The sequence below is a fragment of the Phalaenopsis equestris genome, unplaced genomic scaffold, assembly GCF_001263595.1.
Source record: "Phalaenopsis equestris unplaced genomic scaffold, ASM126359v1 Scaffold224851, whole genome shotgun sequence".
Classification (NCBI taxonomy): Eukaryota; Viridiplantae; Streptophyta; class Magnoliopsida; order Asparagales; family Orchidaceae; genus Phalaenopsis; species Phalaenopsis equestris.
In genome coordinates, this window is record NW_018242920.1 from 228,738 (window position 1) to 241,483 (window position 12,746).

At 34.7% G+C, this 12,746-nt stretch overlaps 1 protein-coding gene across 6 annotated transcripts in view; it reads right to left on the reverse strand.

The window, feature by feature from the left end:
* Positions 1 to 12,746, reverse strand: part of LOC110037771 (DDT domain-containing protein PTM) — a 47,774-nt gene that overhangs the window by 17,650 nt on the left and 17,378 nt on the right. For 5 of the 6 annotated variants that reach the window (XR_002295365.1, XR_002295364.1, XM_020742473.1 and 2 more), the window contains 6 exons: positions 8,975 to 10,097; positions 8,750 to 8,846; positions 8,575 to 8,667; positions 8,340 to 8,464; positions 7,786 to 8,252; positions 6,803 to 6,831 (listed from right to left, as the gene is read on the reverse strand). Coding sequence is in view for 4 of the 6 variants with exons in the window: in XM_020742473.1 (XP_020598132.1) it covers positions 6,803 to 6,831; positions 7,786 to 8,252; positions 8,340 to 8,464; positions 8,575 to 8,667; positions 8,750 to 8,846; positions 8,975 to 10,097 (1,934 nt within the window). In the remaining 2 variants the exon portion in view is untranslated. Of the gene's footprint in view, positions 1 to 6,741; positions 6,832 to 7,785; positions 8,253 to 8,339; positions 8,465 to 8,574; positions 8,668 to 8,749; positions 8,847 to 8,974; positions 10,098 to 12,746 lie in introns of all 6 variants that reach the window. The other variant, XM_020742476.1, reaches the window with a different exon arrangement.

The following is a 12,746-nucleotide window of genomic DNA, read 5'->3' on the forward strand; positions in this document are numbered from 1 at the left end:
ATCAATTAAACTATGAATATGGAAATGATACAGTCAAAAAGCTCTACTCAAAAAATAGCAAAAACCTCAACCTCACTGGCACGGAAGCGGGAGAACCTCAGTGACGATCGTGCTGGAGAATCCCGGATTCCGTGATTGCGTAAGATCACCGGACTTGTCACGATTTTGAGGAAGGGCTGAACAACATGTCCGCCTGTTTTCAGTTTCAACAATATTTTTTTGATAATTCTTTATTTATAATGAGGGCTATTTGTTCACTTGCTATTAGGGGACTATATAGGAGGTATTTTTACTATTTTGAAAAATTAGCTTAAATTTATGCATTTTGAGAATTTTATACATAGTCAGAGGAGGTGGTTGACCCAACCTAACTGAAAGATCCCTGACAGCAACCATGGGTTGCATTGTCCAAGGGACAATTGTAGATCTGAGGTGAATATTTATCTAAGAATACAAATTTAAGTCAACCTTGACTGACAGAAGTCTTTATATCAATCAAATGCATCATATGATATACAACTCAAATGGTAGACTGTTATTGAGGAATAAACGGGTTGCGGTCGTGATCATAATATAGTAGTTTCATATGTCAATACCACCCGATTGAAAGACATTGGTAGTAATCTCTACTTTTTGTGGAGTCTTTGGGTCAAACCACGCAGACAGGAGACTTGGGTCGTGTTCTTACTAGCATGAAATTGTTTTAAGTACGAATATATTAATACACTTAATGTGACATTAGTTCTTTACAAGTTAAGATCAATCAAAAGTATCACCTCAGACAAACTATTGTGGAGGGTAAATGAGATTTTCTTTAATTCTTTTAACAGATTAATTTTAACTTGAGTGTTTAGATATATTACTTTGAAAATTTGATTTGAAAATAGTAACTCAAAAGTTAACCCTCCAGTTAATATTTTCAGTCAACACAATCATCATCGGGAATTTGGACATTCAAAGATATTTATGTTTTCAATTTATTTGAATTTTATCAATTTAAGATATTTAAATTTTTAGTCTTGTCAACTTTAATTTCGATGAGGATCAAAGTACGTGACTAAACTTGCATATTCTTATGCTTGTTATATGAACATTATTGAAAATATTAAACTCGTCGACTCCAGTTTTTAAGAGGAGAATAATCGTATTAGTTGAGTGGGGTTTAAAACCCTGCCTTATAAATACGATGACCCAATTAAGAGTGTGAGTAGTTTAATTATCTTGAATTTAATTTTTTAAATATGATGACTCCTTACTCGTATATTATTCAAAAGAAACTTTTTACGCTTGTCATAACAAAGACTATTTAAGTAAACTTTTAACCTTAATCCGCGAAGTATTTTCAGGTCATTTAAATAAAAATATTAGTCAATTTGGTGGAGCAAGTGCAGATAAGTAATTTTGGGATTGTGCATACGATGCATTCTGCATGAATGTTGTGAATGTTGACACACATATATGATGCATTTATTTATAGTTTTGTGTTTTTCAAAATAAAAATAAATATTTAACATGTCCATAAGATGCATTACACACCTTCTAAAATACTTGAATGTTTTAAAGGTGTCTCCACATTAGATAAAATACCTTAAACCATGAATACAATTCTTAAAATTTCTAAACTAAATTGATATTACACGTATATACTTCAAAAAAACTTCAGAAGATTGCAGTGTACTTGTGCAAATCTAAAAGCGTTGCATCTAAGTGGAGTGCCATTTTAAAAACATGAAATCTAATCAGAACATTGAAATTAGATGTGCTCGTTTTATGTAATGAAGCGCACAAATTTATTTTTTAAAAAAAAAGATAACACTTATGTTCGCTAGAAGATATATTACGAATTTGGTAGCGAGTTATCAGAGATTTAAAAGCCCTAGATTTGAATTATTTTTCAAGCCTAAGAGCCTAAGTCTAAATTATTTTTCCAATTTTAAAGTCAAAATTTGAATTTTTAAAAAGTTAATTTCAAATTCTTTTTCAAGCTTCAGAGCCTAAATTTGAATATAAACAGCTGAAATTTAAATTATTTTTCAAGCACAAAAGCATAGATTTGAATTTTAAAAGCCCAAATTATAATTATTTTTCAAGTTCACATGATCCACATTTTTAATCATTTTGTAAGTTCAAAAAGTCCAAATATTTTAGTTATTAGCAAGTCCAAGTAGCCCAAAATTTTTAAACCTCCCGGCATCCACATCCGAATAAGGGGCATTCGAGAGATTGTCAAGACGCCCAATTTTCTTAAAAGACTCACTAATCATAGTCGTTAGATACTACAGTCGAGAGACAAAAGGTTTTTTTAACCCAACGGTCTAAGGCACTCACCGGACCTTCAATTTACTTGCAAAAAGTCAAGCATGAGCATGCATTTCCCAAATAGGTACTTAACTTTCCTTGAACGATACTTAATTCTCTAACAAATACTCGAGTTTCCCAGGGTGAGTACTTAAATTCCTTGCAATTTTATAAGAAAAAAATTCCCCGAACGAATACTCAATTTTCCCCGAACGCTGCTTAATTTCCTCGATAGGTACTCAAATTTCTTCACATAGGTAAAATTTCCCTTGACCCTTTTTATACTTTTTAAGTGAAACAACGGTATTGATGATGGCGATCGACGTTGACAACGGTGATGGAACATCAAAATGAAAATACAACACTTTTCTAATTATTTTTTAAATATATGCCCTAAATAATAAAATGGGGAAGAACGGGTTTTGGGTTGGGTCAAGCAAAATAGTGAAGAGGTGCGGTTTCCGTGGTTGTTTGGATCGAAGCAAACAATGAAAGGGGAAGTGCTTATGTTGAAACAAAAAGACAAATTGTTTTCGGTTAAAGCAAGTAGAAATGGAGCAACATAATAGATATATGTGGCTTCCGAAGGTATTTGTATGGTGTGCTCCCGTTGTGTGATGCAAAGCCGAGGAAGGACAAGCAGGATGAGCGAAACAGGGAAGAAGGGTTTCTTTCTAGAGTAAAGGGCTTCAATTGTATGCCATAAAAATGAGGTAGAGAGGTAGATGAAAGGGCGAACTGAGATTTGGAATTCCAAAGGCCTTCACGTGTCGCAATCCCGTTATTTCCTTTCTAGCGAAGGGATGTAGTCTTCTGCGACTTCTAAGTCACACAAACATGGGTTTAGATAACAAGAAGGTTGCGATTGAAAGGAGCAGAGCTTTAACTCCTTTCTGTGTTATAAGGAAGAACATGAAGTTTCAAAGGTCTTCGTACGTTATGATCTCGTCGTTGCTTTTTCGCTGGCCCTAGTCACGACCATATCGCTCAAACAAGGAAAGCAAGGACATTGAATGCGTGTAAATCATTTTAGGGCTTGCAAACTTGGAGAGAAAGACGAGGGCTTAACAGGGTTTTCGCCCAAGAATTCTGTCGTGTTGGTTTAGGAGCAATCACGAATAGGTTCGAATAAGAAGCCATAATGAAGAGGAGTGTGGTAGTAGTTATCGACATCCTAGGGAGGGGCAGTCATTAGGATTTACTTTATTTCAATTTCTTTTATTTAATTTTTACGGTCAATAGGGATGATGTATCCTCAGAAACAGGTGATGGACCTCCTCATCATCTGTACTTATCCGTTTCTGGCTATATCCTCTATCTTAAGCCGGGACACCTATCGAAAGCTGCTTATGTCCTTCCAAACACTATAGAACTTGTGCATTAACATTCCCTTGCTATTTTACAGTCATCTCCTTGCTACCACGTCCTAAACACCTTAAAGGAGCTCCATCATGGTGTCATTTGATATCACAGCCCAACAAAACCTAAATGTTTAGGAATTTGTATTCCTTGCTGAAAAAAAAAACAAATCCATATAAACTAACACTAGTAGCAAGCACACCACCCCAAAAAAAAACCCACTATGTTCTAGCACATTCCTACAGCAATTTCGAGCCGTAAACCTAAATGTTTAAAAGCCAATCTTCCTACCTCAACCAAAATCCACTCTAAAAACTACAACTAAATTTTATGCCCTCAACCAACTATTGATCTACAACCCTATGCTTTTTTAAACCCTAGTAGGGAGAAAATGACACAGTACCGCCTAACAGAAACATTCATAGAGGTGTCCAAAAACATACTATAAGAGATATGCAGTTAGTAATCTTCCAACTGCAACAAGAACTTATCTTATTAAAGAGAAGGCAATAGAGATGTCACCCATAAACACAACAATGATTTATCATATCAAGAAAAGGAAATGAATCTCTTCCATCGAAAAATTTTCAATGATGAAAAATCAATACCGAGACGAATTGGCATAAAATATCGAAGAAGTTAGGAATTTTGAGTGAAGTTTGACTATAGGATGATCGAATGGATCCAAAAAAATTCATCAAGTGACTCCAAATATTAGAACCGGTATTTGAGTACAACGACATTTCACCTTACAAAAAAGTCAAGTTAGCCGCTATTAAGTTAAGGAAGAATTCTTCCATATAACGGGAGAACTTGAAAAGCCTACAACATGATGAAGGAAAAGGTAAAATCACCGTATGGGCTAAAGATAAAAAGAGAGATGCAGTGCAAATACTTTCCTTTACATTACCAATAGGATATGTTTATAAAACTTCATAACCTGTTCTAGAGAGATTCTTTTTGAAGAAATACACAGTTGAATTTGATTATGTTGAAATATGTATTGGTGGAACAAAAGTAGCACAACCTACCCAGAGATTCTTCTGTGGAGAAGTACACAGTTGAATTTAATTATGCTGAAATATGAGTAGGTGGAATAAGAGGAGCAAACATTAGCAAGTTATTTTAGAGGATTGGAGTCATTTATGAGTACTGAGGTGCATCTATAACCATAGTAATCCCTACTTAATGTACATACCCTAACCTTAAAGGTAGAGAAATAACGTCATCAGATGACAAATATACCTTACAGGCAGAGCTCAACCCAGTATCAAGCAACAACAGAACACCCAAAGGAACACCCAAGCTAAACCCTCTCGTGAAAACTAATTCATAGTGGAGAAAATGTGAAAACCACCCAAACTCCCAAATCCATCACGGACAAAAAATGCTTCAAAACGCCATAGTTTTGGACCCAATAAGAAGAGTAACATCTTTCATTAAGCAGTAGAAAACATAGATAGTGACACAGGAGATACTGGAGAATATGAGGAAATAAATGAGTAAAGAAATGCTAGTAGTTCGTCGAGTCCATGAGATTGAGCCTATGAGAGAGCAATAGTGGCTTTATCACAACATATTTTGCATTCATTGCACTGTAAAGAAAAAAGCGTACAACCACAATATAGATGGAGGTTGTTCTGAAAATTTAACATCTAGGCAAATGGTGGATAAATTAAGCCTCACAACTCAAAAGCATTATCATATATTCTCTGACTTTATTGAAAAAATTAAGATCAGCATTGACAAAATGTCTTATTGAGTTTTCTATTGGAAATAAACTCCAAGCGCAAATGTAGAGTGACGTAAAACCTATGGATGTTCATTATATTCTATTAAATCATCCTTAATAGTACAACCATTGCATACATCACGATGGCTACAGGAATACATTATTAGACCCAAGATGGGAAACCAATTGTACATTTCTTGGAAAGAACTTGAGGTAATGGGCATTCGTACATTGTTTGAAGATGTTGTGCCACATTGTGTCACAAGCTATCTTTTTCCAAGTCTTGAGAGGAGCATCAGCAGGCCTAGCTTGATTTTTTCAAAGAAGGAAATGAATTCAAGGAGTCAATACCAAATACATAGTAGCCCCTGCTAAAAGATTTTCAAGATTTTTTGGGATTTACAGCCGATCTCGTAGGTTACCATTGTTGAAGGAGATCCAACATATCATCACTTCATAAAGAGAAGAAAATTTTGAGCTATTTCTGAAATGCTATAGGGAGTGAGTTGGGTATTAAGCTATCATTCAATTCATCAGTATATTCTCAAACAAAGGGCCTGATAGAAGAGGGGAATAGCTTGTTCTGTAAAATAAAATGCCCGAAAATGCAATCAAAGGCCTTTCAGAGAAAAAGAAAAAACATCTCCTAGCTGAGGAGAATGACTCTCCCCCAATCACACGTGTGCGGGAGAATCCCTGATTGCACAATTTCACGAGATGGCAGGAAGTCCCGGGATTGTGAGAGGATCGAACAATCAAGCGTCTACCCGGTTACAAATTCAATACTTTTTTCTTTATGATTTTTCTTCGTATTTAATTATTTTTAATTAGGGATATTTGTTGTTAAAAAGCTATATATGACATATTTTTGTTGTTTTGAGATATTAGCTTGATTTTATGTATTTTGAGAGTTTATTCTCTGATTTTCTACTCTCTAAAGTATTGTATCCTCCTATTGCAAGTGGTGTATCATTAGCTTACCAAAAAACATGTGGTGCATCCTCATCGTCATCCGTACCACAACGTTCGTGGTTCTATAGTTGTTTTCAGTCAGGACAGCCGCCAAACACCGCTTATCTCCTTCAAAATGTTCTTGAACTTGCATATTATCATTTCCTTCCACTTTCACAACCATCTCACCGCTAGATCCACTTTTTAAACAACTTCTAGAAGCCCAAGAATAATGTCATTTGCTATCCATTTTTAGACAAAATGAAGAATAGCATAGTAAAACAAAATCAACATTTTAATGGAAACAGCTAATCAGTTCTAAATTGTTGTCAATCCACAGATTTCAACAATTAACAATGCAGGATCTTATAGAAAAATTAATAGATTTAACAAAAGCTTACAACATGCATATGTGAAGTTATCTTCGGATTAAAAGGATCACAAAAAAGTCGAAGTACACACCATCACAATTGCAGCAGCTCACAGCCTCCCTAAAAAATACGAAGAAAAAAAAAAAGTGAGATTAGCTAAGAAAATTCTTAATCAAAAGAAGACCACTTGCAAGATATATTCAAATTCATTGAATGCATCAAGAAATATCAACAATCTAAGATCAATCTCATAATCATGATCATGGATTATTAGCATGCCGGGAAGGTAAAAAAGGTAGCCATAAAAACCACTTGGCTTTGCTAAATGAGCATGGCCAACAACAATATGCTTGAAGGATTTATTTCATCTCATCTCCGCAGAGATGACAAAAGGTAATCTAGCTATCACCAAGATGTTAAAGAATTCATAGCAAATATCTAAATCCATACTAACTGATTTAATAGAATAAAAATTTAGCAGATGGAATCTGCAATCACTCACAACAGTGGAAACATAAGCTTGTGAAGGCTTTCAAACAATTGAACACTGAAGATCATGGAATTAAATCAAAGATGTGGAATCCATTTCATGTTTCTCTTGTCAGAATCCAGCCACTCGTATGAATCAAGTCTAATAGAAAACTTGAGTAGCCTAAAAAATCAATGAATGTTGAGCATGAAGGGATGGAACTCGTAGTAATGGAAATGACTTTGAAGGTATGTCGTAGAATTCAATTATTCGTATGACTTGAATCTTACAGAACATGCTTGTAGGCTCATAGCCTACCCAAATCAATGAAAGTTGAGCACAAATAGATGGGGCTGGTAGATGAGGGATGTAGTAATGTATCATTTTCTATGGACATAAATTTTAACAACTCACGTAAATTGAAAAAAAGATAGCAAGATTCATAAGTTTAGATTAACGTAGTAGTTTCATGACTTCAAAAAATCAATGGAAGGTACTGAACGAAGTCTTTTGCATCAAAAAAATTAGGATTAATTTAAGTTGAACAGTCATGCTTCAGAAAATTAGTCCAAGCCATGCTACCAATGCAACGCCTTAAATCATACCTGACTAGAACATCCTTGTTGCAGTGACCACAGCAATGCTTTTCCGAGTCCCTCAACCTTGAAAATAGGTAGGAAAGTCCTTTAGAATTTTTGGTTTTCTTCGTTGTAAAGATGCTTTTCTTTTCACACAAGTGTCCAGAATCTTTTTTCTTGGCTAAGCGAGATAACTTCTTCTCCTCAAAAGCACTAACTAAATTCAGGGGAACATGAGTTTCACTCAACCAAAATCTTTTCCGCTTATCAGAGCATTCTTCAAATAATACCCCATACTTTGTAACAGTAGCGGGAATTGTCTCCCTCTTGCCAAAATCAAGTAGATATCTTACTTCTGCTCCCTCAACACACTTCCTCCGTACTAATACATGCCTAAATAGCTTTTCTATTTTTTTAACCTCTTTTGTGCAGTGAGGAAAATTTTGATTGCTTAAAATTTCTGTCCATTTTATGTTTGAGTCCAAATCTTTTACCTGAAAGGATGTTCAAGGCTAAAACTATGACAAAAGTCTCACCTATGGTTTTTTAATCCATTGGCATAAAATAAAAGTCAAATCTACCTGATATAGAAGTCGAGCAATAGTGTTAGACATCTCGACAGAAACTCGCCATGAAATGTTTTTGCTTCTCTTTGCAAACTCTGAAACATCTTGGTAAAATAAGTTTGGAATCTTCTTATTCCCACCTGCATGTTTCAAGAAAAATAATATTCTATGGAGCGGTTTAGATAATTACAGGGGATGTCATATCCAGAATGGAAAAGAGATAACAAAAGAGAAGCTAAGAAATACAGACCTTGACGACTGCATTTGGAAGCCAATGATCGAGGAAGCATCTTCCAGCAAAACAACTGCCGCGACAATTTCCCACCCCTCCACCAATGAAAGCCTGAACAAGAAGCAAAACCACGCTAAACACCATTATCAAAATTATTTCGATGTTTCATTGAATTTAGATGCATGGACTGCACCTGTCAATTTAAAAGAAGCAGAACCAACAGTCTGGTCAGAATCTACTGGTTTCAGCCATTCAGCTAAGAGTGCAACACGTCTCAAATTGGATTCTAACTGCAGAAAAGTAGAATCAATAATAGTATTCCAGGTGAATGGTTTGAAAGCAATATGAAAAACTTATAAATCATTCATAAACTACAACATATAGGCCTAAGAAAATAAAATAACCAGTATACACTTACAGAAAGAAGCAGGAACTTCAAGGAAGCAACATCATGGGCTTCAAAGACAGCCCTACGCCACCATTCACTATAATTTAGCTTCTCCCATGGACCTGAAAGGAGGCTACGGACACGGTCCTCAATCGATAAAATATGGTTCATTGCAAAAACTATGTGGTCTTTCTTATTTTTTCCAGAGCCCACACCTGTATGGTTAGAGGAATCTGCTTGGTTGAACTTAATGCCCTCTAAATGTTTCTCATTAACAACCTTGAGTAAGCATTCAATATCAATTGATCTTCTACAAGCAAAGCACCAACCACAATCCTCCTTTCGTATTGACACCATTAGATTATAATAATTATACCAACTCCATTGTGTGAATTTCTTATAAATTGTTTTCAGCTGATCTGATTTTATAACTTCATCAGGTTTCAAAGAATCTTTACTGATAATCTCTGAAGATTTGGATAATAACTCTTCAGCCATGTCTGCAGCAACCTGACCAAAACTATAATAGTTAACATAACTAAAAAGATCAGGTTGCAGCTGAGAAGCGCCACCTTTCCTCTTCGGAGAAGTAGAATTCCATCCAGGGTTCTGAAAGTTTTCATCCAGACCTCTAGTTTTGACATTTGGTTTTAGTGAAGCATTTCTGGCTTGGTTTATAGTAGGATTGATAGAAAAATCAATACCATTTAGCACATCAGGGTGGTCATAAGAAGTAGCATCCAAATAATCGCCAACTGGTTCAGAAACTGCAGGTACAGTGGGAATTTTCTCAAGTTGGATGGAGGTTACAGAGTTTGGCTGAATTGAATATGAAATATCAAAAATTTTTGAGCCAGCAATCATAGGATCAGTGCTTCCCGCTCCTACCGAAACAAAGTTATCACAAACACGATCTTCCTTTGAAAAAGATAGTGACTTCAACTGGGCTTTCTCTACCCTGATCTCACTCTGATTATGAGCGTCATCTTCACATCGGTCATTGGAGCAACATTCATCAATAGGGATTCCCCAGTATGCAGATATTGCATTTTTTATTTCATCAGAAGGTTCTGATTTCAAGACATTGATGACCGAAATTAAATCAATCTTATTGTAATAATAACATAACGCACTGGAATCACATGGATCAGACCTGCAATTCCACCTGACGTTAAGCCCTACTTCACTACATTATGGCTATCTATAGAATTGATTACAAAAGATAAAAGCGTCAATATTACTACCAACCGTTCAAGAATCAAGCAACAGGAAGGAGGACTATGTAAGGCTTGCTTGGTAATGAGTTCTTTTCTAGAATTACTTAAGCTACTATATCACAATTTTGATCTGAGCATTGTGTACCGGAAATGCTACTCCAGGCACAATGTAGGAGAAGGTCGCAGTCGTAGGGAGAGGACAAAGAACTGTGAGGCAAAGGAAAGCATGAGGGGTATGATGGAGGAGCAGCAAAGTTGCATATATGAGGATTAATAGGATTACAAGCTTGTAAGGGTGCGGGAAGGCAAACGACCGTAGCGAGTGAGAGCAACAAGCAACGGCATCAAAAGTGTGTGTAGTTATTCCGTCCTCTAATGCTCCTTAGTTTCATATATTTGATATTTATATAAAAGTTATACTTTATGGTTATGTGCCTCCTGATAGGTTCAATTTATCACACAACATTATTAATTCTTTAAAGTCCAATTGTTTATCATGCTATTATTAGTGTTTCAAAAAAACCAAGCTCAAGAAATAAAAGAAAGCTATTGAAAGTTCGAAGGAAGAATGCTAAGTAATAACCAGAAAAAATAATAATAATAATAAAATAAAAAAATAAATTTTAAAGGATTGTCTCATTTTAGAAAGGGATAACCATCATGATGATGACAATTTTATATGCAGTAGTCAAACGCCTCATTCGAACCAGAGGATGAGAAATAAGGTGATTGAAAGAGAGTAGAGAGTGAGGAGAAAGAGGAGACGAGGTGGTCGAAGGCAAGATTGTGTCTCATCGCATGCGGTAATGGAGATGGGAAGAAGATGAACCTCGTATGCTCGCGACAGAGAGATCTCTGTCACAAGACAAATTAAATCAAGCAGATGAATGACCTTAGGTTCGAACAACTACGTCGACAAGTTGCGATGTGGGAAAGAGGAAGAAGGCAGACAATTCTTGGTGTGTGGAATTGAACAAACACAAAGATGCAAGGCTCAACAAAGCTTGCACTTGCATCGATTGAGCCGGGTGTTCGATTAGATGAAAATAGGCAATTCTAGGGCTGCATGTGGTCAAACTAGCCAAAACCCTATGCAGCAAAAAGGTAAGGAGGCAGCTTTGTGGGAACTTTATGTGTGAGAAGGAAGAGAGGAACAAGTGCAGTGAGGCGTATCGTATTTTGCTCGCTTGAAGGAGGAGGTCACCTGAGCAGCATCATGTGTGTTACTGTGCAAAGGAAAAGGGAAGAGAAGGGTTTTGTGTGAGCCGGTAAAGAGGGAGCCTTGCGTGTAGAAAACTGAATCCTCCCGTGCGACCTTGGTGTGCAGGAGGTGCGAAACCACTCCACATAAAGGTCAAGATACGTGCTAGACTTGTTTACTAAACTTTTTTCATATATAAATGAATATACATTTACAATGTTAATATGAAATTATATTAATTGAGATCAGGAAGTCTAGCAATAAGGACTTTGGCCTCATTTATGTGCATAAGGGAGGAGTGCATGCGAGTTAGTATATTTGAAGAATTAATTCAAGAAAAACTTTAATTAAGAGTTATTTCAAATTTGATAATTAGATAAATTTAAACTTCTCAATAATTAGATCAAGATATTACATTGCAGTAATTATTTAATAATAAAACAAAAAATTTAGTATATATATATATATATATATATTAGTATCAAATTTCATAAAATGATGTAATTTAAAAATATTTTCGTTATAAATAATGATAAATCATTCAGTTAACCTACAAAAAATGATACTTTTTAATTGATTATAGATACTTTATCACAAAAGCAAAATCATCTGTAAGTAAAGTGAATACTCATGTTCTTATGTTATGGTAATACTTTTGCTTTTTCTATACCAAATACATTTATTGTTGCTTTCACCGGTTATATTGAAATTATGGCAAACTCATAATTTATTATTGTATTGAATTTTTATTCATATTGTAGGAAATATTTATACTCAAAATTGTTTAAATTATCATGAATATTGAATGATAACAAGTATATTAAATGTTATGCAAACAAAAATTAAATAATCATTATTAATAGTGATTTTTATAATTAGATTGCAAATACATGTTTGGTTATGATAGTATTCACCACTTTATAGTACTAACGAGGAACCCTAACGTACCCCTGCATGTAAATAAAAAAAGATATTGATATTGTAATATCTTAACTGTTATAATTTTTAAGCGGTATTATTATGACGACTGTAAATAATGATATAGACATATTGACATAATAACACACCTTGAATATTATGAAATATCGTGGGTGATCATATTCATCAGCTATCAAATATTTTATATTGATTTATTAAAATCTTAATTGACATTCATATTATTTTCTTTTTTTCTGTGTTACTGTTGTCCAGAATTCTGAGTATTCACTGACTTTAGTTAACTCGTTATTTTTTAAATTAACATTTCATGTTAAACTATTTGATTAAAAGATGGATACTAGAAGAGGAAATCTTTATAGAAGCACCGTCAACCTGACTTGAGGTAAATTTTATAAATGATTTAGTTTAATTTTCCTATCTTTTGTGAATATTTCATTTGTTAAAT